This window comes from Callorhinus ursinus, unplaced genomic scaffold, assembly GCF_003265705.2.
Source record: "Callorhinus ursinus isolate GAN/ISIS: 27379988/994484 unplaced genomic scaffold, GSC_fseal_2.0 scaffold13, whole genome shotgun sequence".
In the NCBI taxonomy this organism is placed as follows: Eukaryota; Metazoa; Chordata; class Mammalia; order Carnivora; family Otariidae; genus Callorhinus; species Callorhinus ursinus.
The window spans coordinates 26103692-26124851 of NW_027397075.1; the positions used below are offsets into that span (position 1 = coordinate 26103692).

Here is a 21160-nt window from a genome sequence, read left to right on the forward strand (position 1 = left end):
AATAAATGAACAGAGCCACAGGGACCTGTGGGACTATGACAGAAAGACCACAGAGGAGGAGAGGAGAAAGGGGGCTGGGCTGAAAAGTCCTTGCAGAAAGACTGGCTGAAAACTTCCCAAACTTCTCAGAAGACACAAACCTACGGATTCCAGAATCTGAACAAGTTCCAAACAATGTAAACCCAAAGAAATAAAAATAAAATGTTGGTAAACTCAAAGACAAAGGAAAAATCCTGAAAACAGAGAGAAATGACATCTTTCCCTATGGAGAAAAACAGTTCCAGTGATAATGGATTTCTCCTCAGAAACCATGGAGGCCAAGAGGCAGTGGCATAATATTTTTCAAGTATTGAGAAGGAGCTAAAAATACCAACTTCTGTATTCACCAAAAACATCCTTCAGGAATGAAGGGGAAATCAAGACATTCTTAGATGAAGGAAAACAAAGCATTCGTCTCCAGTAGACCTACCCTAAAAGAATGGCTAAAGAAATGAAAGATGTAGTTTTAAATCAACAGAATATATTTAGGACTTGTGTACCAAAGACTACAAAATGCTGGTGGGAGAAATCAAGGAATATACAGAGCAATGGAGAGATAATACTGTGTTTGTGTGTTAGAAGACTCAACATAGGAAAGATCACTTCTCCCCAAATTGATACACAGGTTTAATGCAATTCCTGTGAGAATCCCCCTATGATTTTTAATAGATAAGATTATCCTAAAATTAATACGGGAATGCAAAGGAATTAGAATAGCAAAATTTTGAAAAAGAAGAAAGTAGAAAAAATCAGTTTCTCTAATTTCAAGACTTATTATATAGTTGTAGCAGTCAAGCCTGAGGATATTGGTGGAGAAACTGACACATTAATCTTTGGAACAGAATACAAAACCCAAAAATAGGTCTGCGCAGGTATAACTGACTAATTTGTGACTAAGGTACAGAAACAGTTGGAGCAAACAGAGGAAGGAAAATCTTTTTGACAAATGATTAAAAACAAAAACAAAAAACCTTTAATCTTCACACTAGGAAAAAACATAGAAGAAAACCTTTAGGACATAGGACTTGGAGCCTAGTCTTAAACATGACACCAGAGGGGCAATTGGCTGCTTTAGCCAGTAGAGCATGTGACTCTTGATCTTGGGGTTGTAAGTTCAAACCCCATTTTGGGAGTAGAGATGACTTAAAAATAAAAATCTTAAAAAAAAAAAAACCAAAAACATAATACCAGAAACATAGCCTACAGAAGAAAAAGATTGATAAATTAGACTTTCCTCAAAATTAAAATATTTTGCTGTGTGCATTAAGAGGAGGAAAAGGCAAGCTCCACAGTGGGAGAAAATATTTCCAAAGCACATATCTGATAAAGGGCTGTTATAGTCAGTATATAAAGAGCTCTCAAAACTCAGCCCTGTGGAGAAAAAGGAACCCTCATACACTCTTGGTGGGAATGTAAATTGGTGCAGCCACTGCAGAAATCAGTATGGAGGTTCCTCAAAAATTAAAAATATAATTACCATATTATCTAGTAATACCATTACTATGTATTTACCCAAAGAAAACAAAAACACTAATTCAAAAAGATACATGAATCCCTATATTTATTGCAGCATTATTTATAATCCTAAAAATCTAAACAGTCCATTAGAAAAGGGAGATTTTTGGGTTTTTAGAAAAATCCAAGAGAATGAAATAGACATGTCACTGAAAAGGATATACAAATGGTAAGTTAAGCATATGAAGATAATGTATTACTAGCCATTAGGGAAATGCAGATTGACACCATTGTGAGATGTCACTACACACCTATTAGAACAGCTACAATGAAAAGTAATAACAATATCAAATGCTGGTATAGATTTAGAGAAACTGGATCTCTCATACATTGTGGGAATCTAAAAATGGTACAGCCATTCTGGAAAATATTTGGAAATTCTTTAAATATATACTTACCATGTGACCCAGCAATATCACTTCTGTACATTTATCCCAGAGAAATAAAAATTTGTTCACATAAAAATATATACACGAATATGCTTTACATATTATAGATGAGAGTCATTTACCAGACATGTCCTTTGCAAGTATTTTCTCCCAGTGTGGAGCTTGTGATCCGTTGTACATCCCAGATACGAATGTTTGCAGCACCTTTTTTGGTAATAACTCCAACCTGGAAACAACTGAAAGTCTCTCAATAGGTGAATGGTTAAACAAATTATGGTACATCCATACTATGGAATATTCTTTTTTTTAAAAAAAGATTTTATTTATTTATCAGAGAGAGAAACAGCAGGAGCGGGGAGAGGGTCAGAGGGAGAAGCAGGCTCGGTGTGGGACTAGATCCCAGGACTTGGGGATCATGACCTGAGCCGAAGGTAGTCACTCAACCAACTGAGCCACCCAGGCACCCCTCTTTTCAGCAGTAAAAAGAAATGAACTGTTGATACACAGAACAACTTGATTAGATCTTAAGGGTATTATGTTGAATAAAATATGCCAACCTGAAATGGTCATATACTATATGATTCCATTTGTATAATATTTTCAAAATGACAAAATTATAAAGATGATGGCAGATTAGTGGTCATCAAGGATTCAGAATAGCCAGAAGGGGAGGAATGGTTACACCTATAATGGGGTAGCAGGAGGGAATTCTTTGTGATGAAATAGTTCTGTCTTATGATTGCAGTGGTGGTTATGTGATCTACCTAAACATGTCACAGTAAAATGACATAGAACTATACATACCCTTTATACCAATGTCATTTGCCTGGATTTGATAGCATATTGTAAGATGTAACCAGTGGGGAAACTGGGTGAAGCCTTTACAAATTCTTATGAATTTCTAACTATTTCAAACAAAAGAGAGAGATTACTGTCATTGCTATAGGATTTCAGAGAAACAAATAGTTGCCTGACAAGGAGGGGAATAGAGGAAGATCTGAGGTCATAACTTTTGAACCTGTCTTTATAAGATAGATAGGTAGACTTTTCATTAGTTGATCCAGGGAGGAAAGATATTGTAGACAGATTGACAGTCAGTAAATGTTTATGAAATGACTGCTACTATACCCTTAATATTATTAAAACGTATTGGTAATGTCTGATTAGTCAGAAGAACATTTTAATTAGTTGAGTGGAGGAATGTGTCTTTAAATTTAGGTAGACTCTAGGATACTTGTTACCCTTGTATTTTCACACAAATTTATGAAACCTGAGAGTAAGAGAGACCTAGAAAGAGAGGACACAAATCACCAATAACATAGATGAAACCTAATGGTTCAAAGGGACGGATGGGAATCATTAAAGCAGCATGTGGTTTCAAATAAAACATAATAAAATAAAAGCCTGTATTTCATGGGTTTAAGAAGTGGAATCAGAAAAAGTCACATTGCAGTTGTTAGAGTAGGAGAACTCTAATATTAGCCAAAGATGTCAAGACAAATTACAGGCTTGTGTTAAAGCTGTGTAGTCACCTTGTTCTTTTACGCCATGGAATTTTCATACTTGATGATTGTGTTTGGATGATTGTTTAATATTTCTTTCTGTTCAGTTGTAAGCATTCTGTAGCTCAGCATTGTGTCCTCAGTTCCTATCCCACTGCCCGGCAGCACCTAGTAAATATTTGTTGAATGTGCTCGTGCATGAAATCAGTGACTTTGCAGAACTCTTTAAACTAGAACAAAGAAAAGACAGTTATAGAAGTAAAGAAACAGGATGATAAGATAGACTAGGGACATGTAGTATGGTGGTAAAACTTTAGTAGAGCTATGTGAAATTTAAACTTTACAACTAAGAAATTCAGGATTGAATTCTATAATGATATGTATACTAAAGGATGCCATAGTGTTAGATTGAGCAGTCGGTGAGCTCTGTACAGCTGTAGTAACGTATGTTGGCAGAAGTTAAGGAAAAGAGCAGAAGTACCAGCCACTTCACTTCATACTAGCTGCTCTCTAGGACTCGTAAGGTTAACTGCTTAAAACACACTGTCTGATGCCCCGCAGTGTGCTGAATGCACTCTTCAGTCTGTGTGTGTCTGCAGCTACTAGGAGACCGGGATGGTCAACAGGATCATTCCTTGTTTGTGCTCCCAAGCCTGTACCATCAGGTTGTACTTCTTATTTTAGTTATACCATTTAAATCATTATCATATAAAGTAAGGAAAAGAACAGGAGGAGATGACGTTTCTGTGAAAACTTAAGTTGAATGTTTTGAAAAGAGTAGATGAAGGATAATTACTAAAAATACTGCTGAATTAGATGTGAAAAAAGAGCTGTAAAATATTAGGGATAAATTATTCTTTAAAAAAGAAAGAAAAAGATTCTGTACTCAGAGTGCTTGATGTGTCTTTTAAGTTCTTGCCCTTTTCTTTTAAAGATTTATTTATTTATTTTCAAGAGAGAGAAAGTGTATACGCAAGGGGGTGGAGGAGCAAAGGGAGAGGGAGAGAGAATCCTCAAGCAGACTCTCAACTGAGTGTGGAGAACAATGCAGGACTCAATACCAGGACCCTGAGATCATTACCTGAGATGAAACCAAGAGTCGGCTGCTTAACTGACTGAGCCACCAGGCGCCCCGAGTTCTTGTCTTACTTTCAAAGCAGTTTTTCAGTCTGTGGGTCATGAAGTCAATTTAGTAGGTTGAAATCAGCAATTAAAAAAAAATAGATTGTATTACATCTAGGAAGGAGCATTGTTTCATGAAATTCTTCTTGAGTTTTTTATATTCTTAATATATATGTAAAATGTGAAAGGCTTGAAAAACAAAGCTTAAGAAATTGAAACTGGAAATATTAGAGTAAGTATTAAGGATATGATTTACCCAGAAGAGGAAACTCAAATTAGTGGATTCAAATATTAAAGCAAAGGCTTTGGTGCACCATCAAAAGATTGGTAAATAAATGCATATTTACGTACTTTCTGTTAACATGAAATGTTTAAGTTATGTATATAATGGTTTTATGATATTTATTTTAAGTTGACCTTTTTAATTGATCAACCAACTACAAATCTCCGTGTCATGGGTAAGAGTTTCAGCATATTTTACTTTACTGATTTTCCTCTCACGCCTCCTTGTTATGTCTCCCCCCCCCCGCCGCTTTCTCTGCCACTCAGTAGTGTGACCTAAGAGCCATTCTCTAGGCCTCACTTTGGTTTTAGGAAATAAAATTATCCCTCAGATCTCTTGTTATTTGGCAGTGCTTATTTGCCAGAATGATAAAATAGATTCTGTCTTGGGTGTTTGCCCACCTAAGATTTTTCGTAAATAGCAGACATTCTGTTTTCTTAGATCTATTCTTCTTAAGCACTGAAATCCCATACTGCAGCCTTAGGGGGCATCATTCACATATCCTGTGATATTCAGTGCATAAGAATAGTGGCAGTGCTAATACCCATCACTTGATTCTGGATCTAAGACATTTCCAGATCCTGGAATATTCTTTCATATTTGAGCATTAGTGCATTATTTTAGACTGTGGGTGATGAGTTTGGGGATGCGTTTTTTTGTAAGGTAACAATTTATAATTCTTGAGCTAATAAAGCATTTTTATTACTGAGAATCTGCCAAAGCAGTGTCATTGTTTTCTGTAAAGAAGCTGGTAAGGAGACTAAAGTCGTGGTAGATTTTGAGAAGAGGTGAAGATTGAAAAGGATACTGGTGTGCAATTGAGATTGCCTAGGAGTGAAAGCAGTGGAGCTAGGAGATGAGAAATCCTACCAAGAGGCAGACAGGAGGTGTGGGGAACAGTTGCTGAGCTGTACCTTCCCGCCCACTGGACTACCTATGGACCAGCTCTACAGGTAGTCCAAGGGGAGCATGTACAGATGGCTGTGCATCTGGCGTGTGACCAGGTTGGAATTTGATAATTTAGGTAGGTAGAGTACAGGCCTACCTCAGTTTGCTCATACACAAAAGATGTATTTTACAAATCTAGTTTGTAATTGACTTGTTATTGTCCTCAGTTGCCTTTCTAATGAGACCTAGACTAGCCCATACAATCACGAGTGAAAGATTACTCTAATACAGAGAGTGTTAGCCATGAAATCTAGATCCTGGAAGGGCATTTCTTCCCCTTTTTAAAGGAAACGTTCAGAGGTGCCTGGCTTGCTCAGTTGGAGGGGCATGCAACTCTTGATCTCAGGATCATGAGTTCAAGCCCCACACTGGGTGTAGAAATTACTAAAATAAGCATAATTTTGAAATGTGTGATTTTTAACTTTGCCTTTCAGCTCCTTTTTATACTTCCATACACTACTATTTCCTACTTTCTGCTTTCTATGAACCCTTCCCCCCGTCCCCCGAGTACAGGTCAACTAAACAGCATTTATTTTATAAGCGTATTTACTGGCCTTGGGGTGCCAGGGTGGTTCAGTCGTTAAGTGTCTGCCTTCGGCTCAGGTCATGATCTCAGGATCCTGGGATCAAGCCCCATATCAGGCTCCCTGCTCAGTGGGAAGCCTGCTTCTCCCTCTCCCACTCTCCCTGCTTGTGTTCCCTCTCTCGCTGTGTCTCTCTCTGTCAAATAAATAAATAAAATCTTAAAAAAAAAAAAGTATTTCCTGGCCTTTTTCCAATGGGAACAATTATTACTACTACACTAATCAACTCCTCAATGAGGTGTTAAAGGAAAGCAGTTGAATTGGATTAATTTATGCCAAAGTGTGAATGACTGACAGCCCTACAAAACTTTCCAGAAATTATTTTCTTTTTCTAAAAGGGTATTCTTTTTAGGTTACATTTTAATCTGATATTTCAGACAGAGGGCCAAATAAAGTGAACGCTTAAGCTTTGTGGGGAAAGCTCTCTGCTCCCTTCTTTTGGATCTAACTTTGCCATGGTTGGGGGAGTACAGGGGAGAGATAGATGGCAGTCAGCCTCCCACAATCCATCTGTAGAGGCCTAGACAGCCTTCCAGTATTTAAACCTGTCTTTTAGAATGTGCAGAGTACCTACATCGAGGGGGCCAAGGAAGGACAAGAAAACTTGTAATCAAGTATGGTAATAAAGTCCGCTGCATGGGTGAGGCTTCCTGTCACTCTGGATAGCTGCATCTCAGCACTGCCTTCTTTTGCCCCTCTTCCTGTTCCTGGAGGGAAGATAATGAATGACTTTTGCAGTAGAGAGGACAGGGGTCCCTCTCTGGATAGCAGCCTATGTGAGTTGGTGAGCTATAGGCCCCCTGCTGTGCAGAGGCCCTGTGGGACTCTCTTGGCTTGAGGGGGGTGGTTATTACACTACCAAGGTCCTGCCCCTGAAAGGGTACCTTCCAGCAAACACTTCTTAGTGGGCTGTGATTGCCTGGCTGCCCCTTCAAGTCATACTTAGCTATTTGTGAAAGGCCAGATTGGTCTAAGAAAGGTAGTTTAGAGGTGTCCACTGCATACAGCATAAAAAGTAGACGGTGAGTTGCAGAGATTGTCTATAATAAGTACAGGCAGTAAATGTAAAATTTTATGAAGGCAAAAGAGGAGGGAAAGAAACATATATTGATATCCACTATATACCAGTCACAGTCATCATTGCTTCTAATATTTTCTCACCAAGTACAACTTGTATAGTCCAAGGCATTCAGAACTCAATTGAATTGTGTATTTTGTCATATAATATAGTCTTGATTGTTTTACTACAAGTGTTGTGAATAAAATTGGTGCTCTTGAAAGAGGTAGCTTGTTTATCCCATGTCGTGGTACCTCCCCTGGCATAGCTGCCTTAGGCTGCATGCTACGGTCGAGTTGGAGAGGCACAGGCACATTGATCCTCCCAGCAGCCTCGAGAGAAAGATATTACCATCTTACAGGTGAGAAAATTAGGGTTCAAAAAGGGAAGGAACTTGGTCTCACCGGTACAGAGTGGCAGCGTAAAATTTCTCCCCTAAACTCTCTCCTCATATGGATTTTGTGATTCTGAACAGCGGAAAAACTAGCAATATAAATAGAGAGCTTATGTAAAACTTAAGAAAGGTTTTTGGTTCTGTTCCTACCTAATTTATTGACTTGCAAAGAAATCTTTTTAAAGGTCCGTTATAGAAGTTTTGTCTTCTATTTCCACATATGCATGTTGAGTTTAATTTCAACCTTAATGTTGGAAAAAAGTACATACATATTTTGGGGACACGTGGGTGGCTCAGTCGGTTGAGCACCTGCTGTCGCCTCAAGTCATGATCCCGGGGTCCTGGGATCCAGTCCCACGTTGGGCTCCTTGCTCAGCAGGGAGCCTGCTTCTCCCTCTGCCTGCCGCTTCCCCTTCTTGTGCTCGCTTGCTCTCTTCCTCTGACAAATAAATGAATAAAAATCTTTTTAAAAAATACATATTTTTTAATAATTAGACACTTGGCATGCTTGAAGACTAGTTCTAAATAAAAAGTTATTAATGGGATAATACCCTGGAGAACTCCCCTTGATTCTAGTGCACCCTTCTGTGTATCTGTACATACTTGACTTTTAAACACAAAATCTTTGTCACCAATTATTAGTGTCCTCACTACACTGAAAACAAGCTGTTTTAATCTGCCTTATTTAAACCCCCCATGCCTAACTACTTCCATAAGTGTACAACTGGGCCACAATGTGTAATAATAGGTAAGAGCTCAGATTTTGGTATCAGCAAAATCTGATTTTAAATCCTGACTCCAAATTATTAGTGTCACATTGAGTAAAGTGCGTTAGCTCACTGTGCCTGTTTCCTTTTTTCCTTTTTTTTTTTTTTTACAAAGAAGGTAGTAAAACCCACTGTGTGGGATTTTTATACGTCTTCTCCTGAGTTGTCTATGGTGATTACAGTGGAATGTCCTAGCATAATGCCTAAAAAGCTTTGGACTGATGTTTTACCTTGTAAATTTACTTTAAATTGAATAGATATATTCTTTAGTAAAGACTACATGTATTTTTTCATATACATTAGCTGAAATTTACTTGAAAATATTAAGTCCATAATTTTTATATGACCCATTTTTTTGATGATTTTTTTTTTTAAAGATTTTATTTATTTAACAGAGAGAGACAGCAAGAGAGGGAACACAGCAGGGGGAGTGGGAGAGGGAGGAGCAGGCTTCCCGCCGAGCAGGGAGCCCGATGTGGGGCTCGATCCCAGGACCCTGGGATCATGACCTGAGCTGAAGGCAGATGCTTAACGACTGAGCCACCCAGGCGCCCCTGATGATTGATATTGTAAATAACAAACTGTCTCCTACTTTAGATTGATTTTGATGGGGTAAGGATACTGGATAATATATGGCATTCAACTAATCTGTTGTTAATTTAGTAGTATGAAAAGATTTATAGATGATGAATTTCCATACTCTTGAAAGTAATTTTATAGCTCTTGCACTGCTTCTGGGTTTATATTGTTGCCTTGTTTTAAAGTAGGACTTTCCCCAGATAGTGTATGTTAATATTTGGAAAATTCCCTATCAGTAGGCTAGCACCATCTTGACAGCCCTGTGTTCTGCTTCTACCTTGCTAATTGTTTCCTTGGGATTATTTGGATTGTGTAGAAAGCTTTTTGCAAATCCTCTTATTACTGAAGTCATTGTTGCCAGCAGGAATAAGATTAAAGGTGCTTAAGTCTGTAGAGTTGTTTCTAATTTGTACGTGTCATTTCAGTGCCATTTTAACAGAACTCTGTCTCCTGTCTTCTCCCTTCTCCCCCGGTACTATCTCAAGTTAGGTCCGAGAAGCCAGGCCATTGGAAGAAATCTCATTTTATCCTCCTAATTATTATGCTGGCACTCAGGAGATAATTTTTCCCTTCATGCACTGCCAATTAATATGCAAATGGGCTGATAAATATTTATGTAATGATTTAAATTATGCAGGGCGTGCTTTCAGTGTGTTCTGTAAATGAATTGTTCGTGGACTTCAAAGTGCTGGCTGCTGTGCTAACGAGGAGAGATTTGCATAAGGCCCTAATCACACGCATACTGATTAAGCTTCATTATGGAAACTGCCAGCTGCAATCTTTGTTTCTATTTTATTACAAAAAGGGGAACTTTTCATGCTTCAGTTGCCTTGACAATGTCAGTCCTGGCTTGGTAGGAGAGGCTAAAACTCCTCTGAGCAACTGAAGTTTCCTTATTCCGTTGAAGATTGCTATGGTGTAACTGAAGTTGTATTTTGCTTCTCCCCCTAATCCACTTTCCACCTCCCACCTTGTTCTCTTAAGAACATAGCACAGATTTGTTAGAACTAGTAGTACCTTCTTTCCCCCACCCCAAACTGCTACCTGTCTCTTCCTTGCTCTGGATTGTCTGAACCTCTAGAAGATTTCACAGCAATGCTGGACTGCAGTGACTATGTTCTAGGTGGGTACCAGCGCAGTTCTTTCTTAGAAGCTTTAATATGGAAATGGCGTGTGTGGGGTTGACTATGCATAAATGCTTAATCGCATATGCAACCAACTCGGGGAGGAAGGAGGGGGGAGAGGTGGATTGAGCAGAGAAGGAGGAAAGCATTTGCAAGGCACGAGCATACTTGAATTTGCAGTAGGTCCCTCCCTACCACTAGCTCTTCTGGTTCCGAGGACATGTTCAGTAAATAGTGTGCATTTTGGAATTCAACTTAGAGTACATTTTTGCTTTTTGGAAATACCTATTGGGCGCATTTCATGTAGTTCTAAAAACACTCTAAATCTGAAACAAGGTATAAAGTGTACCTAAATAATGTTGTACATATTAATCAAAATGTTTTGCATACCTAATGTGAATGTCTTATATAAAAACCAAAAGTGCATAGTGAAAAATAAGGTTGGAGCCATACTGCAGAATGGCTCCCATAAATATTAATGCCGAGGGTAATTGCAGTGGTTACTGATCAGTTTCCAGATTGGAGAAACTATCAACTTTTCCCAAATTTTGGCCGATATTAGCCTTTTTTATTTAAAAAAAAATCAACTTCTGTTCTTCAGAAAACAATTTTAAGTGCTGGAAAGCCTATTTTTAGAGTTCTCTCTATAGAACAACAAACCTTTTAGGAGAGAGGGGTGTGAGGCTTGATTATATAAACTGTCTTTGGTAACTGAGATTTAAAATAGACTGAGACACACTGTGACTCATGGTGGCTCTATTTTGTGTTGATATTTGTCTGTTTGTATGCAAAATTCTTGAAACCTCTTTAGGTTACTCTGGTCACCTGGAGAGTCAGATGATATAAACTCCAGGACTTTGATACTTTAGGTTGAAAACCTTTGCAAGTGATTTTTTCTTCCTATATGTCACTTTTCTTGCTTGAAAATTTGAGGCTTGACCGCTCCCCTCTCCTTCACTGTTGCTAAGGATAAAATTAAATGATAGTTCTGAAAATGTTCACATTGTTAGAAGGAATGACCTAAACTCAAGGCAGTTAGTAATATTTGTATGGCACTATAAAAACCACAATTAAAACAACAAACTGGTGTCAAGAATTCAATCCAAGAACAGTTTGTAGACTGTGTATTAGACTCACATACAGTAAGTTCAGTGTGCCCAGAGAGAAGAAGAACTTCAGATATCAAAAGAGAACTTACTTGTATTTACTCTTTTACATCTGCTATGTTGGGAACTCAGGAAAGAAAAACACCTTTTTAAGTATTTTTAGCATTATATTTTAGAATTAGAAATTGATCTCTGTTATTTGTAATTAACAGTAACTCATTTGAATGGTCTTCACGTTGTTGGAGAGTTAGAATTTTGTTTTATTTACATGTGTATGTATGTGTGAAGTAATTTTGTTAAATGATGTCTCCAAAGCTCGACAATTTAATAGAAAATGCTTAGAAGATTCACACAATATCTGTGACATAATTTTTAATTTAGATGTGTGGAAACTAGGATATGAGTTGCACAAGCACAGGCTCATGACTTGTTAAGAATTATTCCTACTTCTTTGTATAAAAGATATGTTACCCTTTTTATGAATATTAAGAAGTGGTTCATATTTTTCCCACTTTCTTTTAACATTCTAAAGGAAGCATTGAGCAGAATGTATGTTTAATGGTATATTAACATTTGTTGTGATCTTTGTGGACTTTCGTAAGATTTTGGTTAAGTCATTCAGAAAGCTGATTTTCTCTTAAGTTGTTGTACACCTGTTCCTTTCAAACCTTAGTACGCTTTCAGTGACATTTTAATTTTTCTGTACAGTAGACGCAAGGAAGTTGTAGAACTACTCTCATTTATGACCACAGAAAAACAAATTTGAATCCTTCGAACATCTGAAGAACAAACCAAAGATATGATAAAACTGCTTAAGACCATAAGACAAGCATCTGTTTCAAAACCTCTGTTAAAAAAGCTATTATACAGCTTCCAGGTTGGAAATGAAATTTATGGGAGGAGGACTCTTGATTCTCTCTCATCACTTGTGCATTTGGATAAAGCAACTATGGACACCACGGTTGGGACTGATGATTGTTTTGGCTTCCTAGTTAAACATTGAAGCACGTGACAAAATGTACTCTTCGGTGAAAAATCAAATATAATACAGTTTACTTATTCTCAACTAATAATTATAGTTAAATGGTTCTTAATCCAGTGGGGGAAAAGTGGGAAACTTGCTTGATAGTAAACTTGATTACAAATATGCTAAGTTTGGGGTTACAGTAGAAGTAGAATGAAGTATGTATTAAATGTAAATTTAGGTTTTACCCTATTATAAAGGTGGAAGAAAAACCAGACTTGTTCTTGTCTCTTGTATATCTTCTGGGATACCTGATACTGCTTGATGAAAACTTTTTACAATGAAAACTTTCGTTAAAGAGATAACCCTTAAGGAGATAAACCCACGTCTGGAGGTTCTTAGTGGGGTATCAGATAGGTAGTATGTTAGGTGGGTGTGGTTCTGGTTCAATTTGGAGATGATTAGACATATCTGTTATGCCTTGTGGTGCAACTTGTGTACTGGTTTATGATTGAGGTATGAATTTGACATATTCTCACTTTGACACATAGTTTGGGCAGGGAGTAATAAATAAGGAGATTTTTTCTTAGACATGCTTTCTTTTTATTCTGTTAGGTTGAGTTACTGTCCAGTCTTTTAGGAAGATTACCAGTGAATTGTTTTGGTTAGAACTAACCCAGTACCTTTGCTTATGAAAAAAAGAAACTTTATTTGAGAGTAACATGTTTTACTTTGTAAGGTGCTTGGCCCCAGCTTTGTTTCTTTAAAGTATTTTATGCTTCATATTATATTTACTCCATTTACGTGTTAGACTCTATGATAATTTTTTTCAGGTTAGAGTTCAGTTATCTTTGTGAGAAGAACGTTAAAATTCTTTGGAAAGACAGTTTATGTGTGGATCACTTCAGGGTTAAGGGAATCCCGAATTTCTTTCAGATAAACTTTTATTACAATTTCCAATGTTTTAGGGTTGACACTGTCTTTGAACTGTAGAACTGTAACATTGGTCAGTATTCTTAAGCCTTGCCTTTTCCACAATTTTGCCTCCCTAACCACATCCCCAATTTTTAAAAAACCTCATTCACCTCTCATTCATTGCAGACTCAAGAATGAACAATCCGTCAGAAACCAGTAAACCATCTATGGAGAGTGCGGATGGCAACACAGGTAAGAGATGATTCCCAGGCTAGCTTTTTAACTAGCTCTAATCGGGCTAACGGAAGGAACTTTCCATTCAGCTGTGACTTCTGTTTGGCAAATAAGGACCGATTGGAGTGTTGAGTTGTCAAATATAATTTAGTGCTTGCAGGAACTGGTATTGTATTTGTTTAAGATGATTTAGTTTCTTCTGCAGACTACTTCATCTTTTTGTTGCTGTTTATCAGAGAAACTCTAAAGTAGTTGAGAGAATAGTCCTTTAGGGTCAGGTAGTTCTGGGTATGAATTAGGAATTTGTTACTAGCTTTGGACTTTAGGCAGTTTCCCCAATCTTTTGAGACTTTATTCACCTATAAAATGGGGTAATATATTTCATAGGTCATTGTGAGTATTAAAGGAAATGGATTAAGCACAGTACCCCGCTACACAGTTAACCATTCAGTAAAACGTTGCCCTTGTTACAGGTGTTAACCAAAATAGTAAATGTTATCCACCCCCCGCCCCCATTCAGTATAAGTTGTATTGAAGTTATGATGGTGTCAGGAGATAGTTAAAAACACACACCTATTTCTAATATGTTCTTTTATTTGGTAATTTTTTAAAACTTATACTTGATTTAACTATTTATCAGGAGAAAATTAATATCATATAAATGAGAAAACTGAGGCCTCATGAGAGAAAGGTAAATCCATAAAGGATAGAATGTCTCTACAACCCATACTCGTAATTCATTACATTGCTCAGAGGACATTTAACCATGTGTCTTTATCATCTGCCAGAGATGGTGCAGGGACTTCCCCAGTTTCTGGGGAAGAGGCATAAATTAAAATACTCAACTGTGTAAGAAGGGAATTATGGGCAGGGATACCCAGAAAGTAATGGTTTCTAAAGTAAACTCGGTCTTTGACTTGCAGAGAGGGTTGTGTCTGTGACCCATCATTTTAAAATTGGCTAAAAATGGAAGATGGTAAGAATGAGAGTCACTCCTGGAAACAATCTTTGTTTTTCACCTCTACTGGCCACAACATCTTTTTATTTTAAGTAGATGAGTTGAACCAATGTAGCAGTTCCTGCCTACCTATCTTTCCATTTGAAATTGTTCTCTACCTGGAGATATTTTTTAATCTTTTAATCTCTAAAGTGTACCTGTCTCTTTATGTGAAACTGAGCTATGGGGCATCCTGTTGTACTGAACAGGTCACTCAGAACACTCTGAGGCTAGCCAGGTAGACTGCTCTAGTACCTCCTGGGGAGGAGAAAGGCAGCATTCTCTTCTGTCTGGATTGTCAGCTGCAGTCTCATTTTTGTTGTTTCTCTGTCCCCTGTCTGGGCCCTGTCTTGCATTATTTTGTAGCACTGGTCCATCTGCCAGTGCTTTGGCCATCTAGCTTAGGTGTGGGACTTGTTTGCAAAGAGAAACAGGGCAGTAAGTCCCGTCAGACGTTTGGGGAGAATGTGCAGGATGCTTGTGCCCTAGGAACCATTTCAAAGGAGAGGCATGTATTTCTCAGGGAAGAGAAACAGATGATTGAGCGAACACTGAAACTGTCTCTACACCAGACTCCTTGAGAAACCCCTAATAATAGACGTTTCAGTAGCTACCATTTATTGAGCACCTACATTTAATAATCCCCCGATGACATGTTTTTAAAAATCTTAAGCACTGTACCCATTACCTGATTTCAGTTTGAGTTCTTAATGACAGCCCTGTAAGTTAGGTATTATTATTTCAAGGAATAGGAAATCAAGGCACAAAACCAGCCAGGAAATAAAGGCAGAATGAGGGTTTATATCCTGCATACGATTTCTCCCATGAATTGCAATAAAATAAAACGGAAAATTTAAGCAATACTTAATTTCAGGTCTAAAACTATTTTCAAAGCTATATATAAGAGAAATTCTAGCTGAACCACTTGCTAAAACAGTCTTGTGAATTTCTTGACTTGTTTTAATTCGCAGTGCGTGGTGGACTCATAGAACTAAGCAGTATCAATGTAGATTTTTACTTTTTAATGTCTCTAAACTTTAATACTTTTAAAGGCATTTGTTGCCTTTGTAAAATTACAAATTGCTTCCATGTTACAGACCTTTACAATGCACTTGAGGATAACTAAAACCTTGAATGTCAGTTTCTGAAATGTTAAGGGCCTATCACTATGTTCTTAGCATCCCCCACTGATGTCAGTTTGTTAGTTTAGGAATATAAAAATAACTTTGAGTTCCAGTTTGCCTATTAAATTACAATGCTCAGTATATCAGATAGAGAATTACAGTTTGTTCAGACAATTACATGCTTACAAATTGGTTTTTATTTAAAAATAAAACAAACAGACCTGCAGATTGTTTAATTGTAAAGGGTTCTTAATTTCTGCTAGTTGAATAACACGTAAAAGTTTTCAGTAGAAAGAACCCTTAGCGTTGTTTAAAAACTAAAGTCTCACCTTTTCTTGGATTTGGAATACTTTTGTATAGATTACTAAAATTTTTAAATATTTCTGGAAAAATAACTTTGATTCATGACATTTTATGGGGAGTAATACTGTAAAATTATTTAAGATTGTGTTTGATATGCTTCTTCTTTGCCTTTCTCCTGCTAGAGCGATCTATTTGAGTTAAGCAGATAAATCTGATGATGCAGTTTTGTCAGATAGCCCTTATGTGTTCACAGAAAATCAATAGTTTAGGTTTGTCAATTTATTTATTCCTTAAGTGCCTGTCATATGTAAAATATTGTATGTGGTGTTATTACAAGATGCTAGTACAAATAAATGAGATTCCCTCAGTCTTTGAAGAGTTACCAGTCCATTGAGAAAACAGATATACAGGTAAGAGATTCAGGGTAGATTATGGTAATTCAAGAAGAGGTATAGAAAAATATCATAGTGATGTTTCTTTGAGGAAATTTGAGTATTTTTTTCTTGAGATATAATTGACATATAACATTATATTAGTTTCAGGTAGACAACATGATGATTGAATATTTGTATATACTATAAAATGACCACTAAGCCTAGTTTCCCCTGTTGCCATATAAAGTTACATAATATGCAATACAGTATTTTTGAATATGGTTATCATGCTTTAATTGCATCCCCATGACTTACTATTTTATGACCGGAAGTTTGTACCCACTGACCCCCTTTTCCCTTTTTGCCCACCCCCCCAGTCACCCTTCCCTTCTGGCAACCACCAGTCTGTTCTCTGCATTTATGAGTTTTGTTTTGTTTGTTTTGCTTTTTAGATTCCACATAGAGTGAGATCATATGGTATTTGTCATTCTCTGACTTATTTTACTCAGCATAGCTTCAAGATCCATCCATGTTATCATAAATGGCAAGACTTCATTCTCTGTTACGGCCGAGTAGCATTCCATCGTGTACACACACCACATCTTCTTCATCCATTCATCCATGGATGGACGCTTTGGTTGTCTCATCTCTTAGCTATTGTGAATAATGCTACAGTGGACCTGCACATGCATATATTTTTTCTAATTAGTGTTTTTGTTTTGTTTTGGTTTTTGGATAAATACCCAGATGGGGAATTGCTGGTAGTTCTGTTTTTAGTTTTTTGAGGATCCTCCACACTGTTTTCCGTTGTGGCTGTACCAGTTTGCGTTCCCGCCAACAACGTACTAAGGTTCCCTTTTCTGCACATCCTCACCGATACCTGTTACTTCTTGTCTTTTTGATAATAGCCATTCTGACAGATGTGAGGTGATATCTCATTGTGGTTTTCATTTGCATTTCCCTGATGGTTAATGCAGTTGAGTATCTTTTCATGTGCCTGTTAGCCATCTGTGCGTCTTCTTTGGGAAAATTGCCCATTTTTTATCAGATTGGTTTTGTTCGTTTTTGAATTGTGTGAGTTCTTTATATATTTTGTCATAAATTGACCATATGTGCACGGGTTTATTTCTGGACTCTGTGCTGTTCCATTGATCTGTGTGTCTGTTTTTATACCAATACCGTACTGTTTAGATTATTATAGCTTTGTAATATAGTTTGAAGTCAGGCATTATGATGACTCCAGCTATATCCTTCTTTTAAAAAAAAAAGATTGATTGGTTTATTTTAGAGGAAGAGAGCGAGCAAGCGGGGAGTCGGGGGGGAGCAAGAGATAGAAAAACCCAAAGCCGACTTCCCACTGAGCACAGAGCCTGATGCAGGGCTCGATCCCAGGACCTGAGATCGCAACCAGAGCCGAAACCAAGAGTCAGCCTGGGTGGCTTAGTCTGTTAAGTGTCTGACTTTGGCTCAGGTCATGATCTCTGGGTCCTGGGATGGAGCCCTGCAGTCACAGAGCCCTGTATAGCCCTGTGATGGGCTCTCCGCTCAGTGGGGGGGGGGGCAGGGGGGGTTCTGTTGTCTCCCTCTCCCTCTTCCTTCGCCCTCCCCCACTCATGCACAGGCATGCGCTCTGTCTCAAATAAATAAAATCTTTAAAAAAAAAGGAAGATGTACCCCTTTTTCTACAACTGGGGAGAAGGTAGGGTTGAAGAATGACAAAATTGAGGTGGAAATAAAAAGGAAAATGAGGAATAATTCATGTTAGATTTTATTTTTTTCATTTATCATTAAAGTAGTTATCATTTAGGAGGAAAACAAGGATAATAATAACAGCAGTTAAAATGTGTTGAAATGTTACTAGGTATGCATGTCTAGTAGCTTTATTAGGTATGCTTTATATCATAATTGTTAAAATACTCCCATAAGGTAAGTAGTGTTATACCTGTTTTACAGATAAGGGAACTAATTATTCAGAACTGGATAGTAATTTGTGATTGTAAAGACCATGAGTCTTTTCATTACTTTTCATTATCTTACACTGCTTCAAAGATTGAATGAAATGGATTTGGGAGCTTGAGTCGAGTGAATGAGTTTTCCTTAGCTACCTTTAAGGAACAGATATAAATAAATACATAAATAAGATGAATAAGCTTTTTTTGAGGGTCTGGCTCAGTTTAAAGAAAACAAATATGTAGCTCATCTAGCCAATAGGGTATGTGACCGTTTCATAGCCTAGCTTGAAAAGTCCAAGATCACAAGTGAAGAAATGGAAGATTGGATTATTTTTCCAAAATAATTTCCTTCCAACAAAATTATCCATCTGGATAATAGAATAGTAATGATTATTTCTTACAGTTTTTTGGGCAAGGATGCTGCCAAGGATATTGCCCCAAGGGGAAGCAGTAACTCCATTTCCTCCTCCTCCCAGCCCTCGGTAACCTCTGATCTATGTTCTGTCTCTGTGAATTTGCCTGTTGTAGATACTTTATGTAAGCAGAATCATACAATATTTTTTCTTTTGTGTCTGACTTATATCATTTAGCATATTTTCAAGGTTCATCTACGTTATAGCATGTATAACTGAATCATATTCCAGTGTATGTATATACCACATTTTATTTATCCATTCATCTGTTGATGGACAGCTGGGTTGTTTTCACCTTTTAGCTATAACTACAGTGAGCCTGGTGCACAAGTATCTTAGAGTCACTGTTTTCAGTTCTTTGGGCTTCTATGAAAATAACTAGTAGTGAAATTGCTGGGTAAATCAACACAAATTTATTATCTTTACAGTTCTGGAGGTTAGACGTTCTAAAATTAGGATGTTGTAAGGCTTGCATTCCTTCAGGAGCCTCTCTGGAGAATCCATTTCCTTCTCTTTTCTAGCTTCCATAGATCACCTGCATTCCTTGGTTTATGGCCTCTTCCTGTATCTTCAAAGCCAGAAGTGAGGTGTCTTCAGGGCTGTCATTCTGTCTGTCTGACTCCGGCTTCCATCGTCCCATCTTCTTTGACTCTCCTTGCCTCCCTCTTCCTCTTATAGGAACCATTGTGATTACAGTGGGTCCACCCAGATACTGGAGCATAATCTCCCTATCTTGAGCTTCTTAATGTAATCAGATCTGCAGAATCCTTTTGCTGTGTGAAGTAACTATTCACAGCTTCTGGGGGTTGGGATATAGACATCTTTGGCCATTGTTTTGCCTACTACACTACTTTATCCTAAATTAAATCTCATCAGCTGTATTGCAGATAACAATTGGAAGAGTAAAAAAGTTTTATAAACATCAGTAGGAACAACCAAAGCACTTTTTTTATGTTAGAAATATTGGACAAATTTTAAAGTCTTGCTCACTTTTAATCAAAGGGCAGACTTCTTTCATCAGTACTTCTGACAAAGGGTCGTCCACCCTGTGCCTGGGCTCGCGCACTGACAGGGAGTCGTAGTTCTTGGTGCATCTTCTTCTGTTGTCCTACAGCCCTGCTCTCTGTAGTCTGGAATTCTGCCCCTTCGGAGGTCACAGATCGAAATGACTTTCCCTAGCGTTTACAAAATGAAAGCTCTTCTGGAAGTCATTGCAGTATTTTAAGTCTTCTCCATTTACTTGACGTTTATTTTCAAATGCTGATTCATTATGAAATAATTTATTATAGAGTAATAATTAGACTGTAATAATAGTGGCTGTCATTAAGTATTTACTAGGTGTGTTAAGCACTTTGTATAGACTATCTCAGTTAATCCTTGTGACAACCCTATGAGGCACTATTTTTCTCTTTTTATGGATCAGGGAATTGAGGCTCAGAGACGTTTGGTCACTTTTCAAAGGTCACACACATATCTATAAAAGTGAACAGAGCTGTTCTCTTGTCCTTTGACAAATATTTGACAATGTTCCTTAATGTCTTGTTTTCCATGTGCAAGATACTGTACTGAGATCGATCACTAAAGTTGAATCAAATACTGATTTTGTTCTCAGGAAACTTACCTTACAGAGAAAATATGTTGGAAATATAATAGAAGATTCATAAAAAGTATACAGAGGTCCGTGAGACTTCAGTGTGGGGGTACTTGTTTCTAGCTGGGAGGGTGCGGGAAGTCTTTGTAGAAGGTGGAGCTGCAGCTGGACTGAGGGGCCTGACAGGATTTCAGTGTGACTGAGGCCACGTTTATGCTCAGCATGAAGAAGCAGTTAAGCTAAGATGGGAGAAAGACATCTGCCCTAACGTTCTCTGATCCCTTCCACCTCTTCCATCAGGCCCTATGATTTCTCGATCCTTTGTCGTTCTGTCATCCTCAGAATCAGACTTCAGTGCAACCGTTACCATCACCATTAGCTTATTGTTATTTTTGAAAACTTAACCATTGGCTTATTGTAATTATTTTTTATAATTAAGATAAAAATGATATTAGATTTAAATTTTTAAAATACAAAATGTTTTTTTCTGATAATATTTAATTGTTTTGAAATATTAAAACTTATTTCAAAGCAACTGTGACTCACTTATTGATTCATTGGTTTGTGGTCAATTAGCTATAAGTCTTTTTTTCACCTGAATTATGATAGTGCTAAAGCTCCTCCCCATATTCATGATTTTTGATTCTGATGATTTTTTTCCCCAGGATGATGTTAAGATCTTTTCGCAGTTGAAAAGACCAAATAAATTTATTAATGCAACCCAATGTGCATCTATGAAATTGCATTCCAAAAATATTTTATCAGAAGTTTCTAGCAACCAAGGGTATTTGTCCTGTGAGATTTATTAGTGCTGTGGCTGATTTTAGCAAATTATATTAGTAAGAAAGCTTGAGCAGACATCATTTTCTCCAAGAGAAAGAGAA

The 21160-nt window shown here is 37.4% G+C and overlaps 1 protein-coding gene across 12 annotated transcripts in view; it reads left to right on the plus strand.

The window, feature by feature from the left end:
- The window catches only part of POU2F1 (POU class 2 homeobox 1), a 173401-nt gene that overhangs the window by 80459 nt on the left and 71782 nt on the right, over positions 1-21160 (plus strand). For 11 of the 12 annotated variants that reach the window (XM_025877836.2, XM_073899954.1, XM_073899959.1 and 8 more), the window contains one exon: positions 13475-13540. In XM_025877836.2, the coding sequence (XP_025733621.1) occupies positions 13475-13540 (66 nt within the window). Of the gene's footprint in view, positions 1-9164; positions 10303-13474; positions 13541-21160 lie in introns of those variants that run through there. The other variant, XM_025877837.2, reaches the window with a different exon arrangement.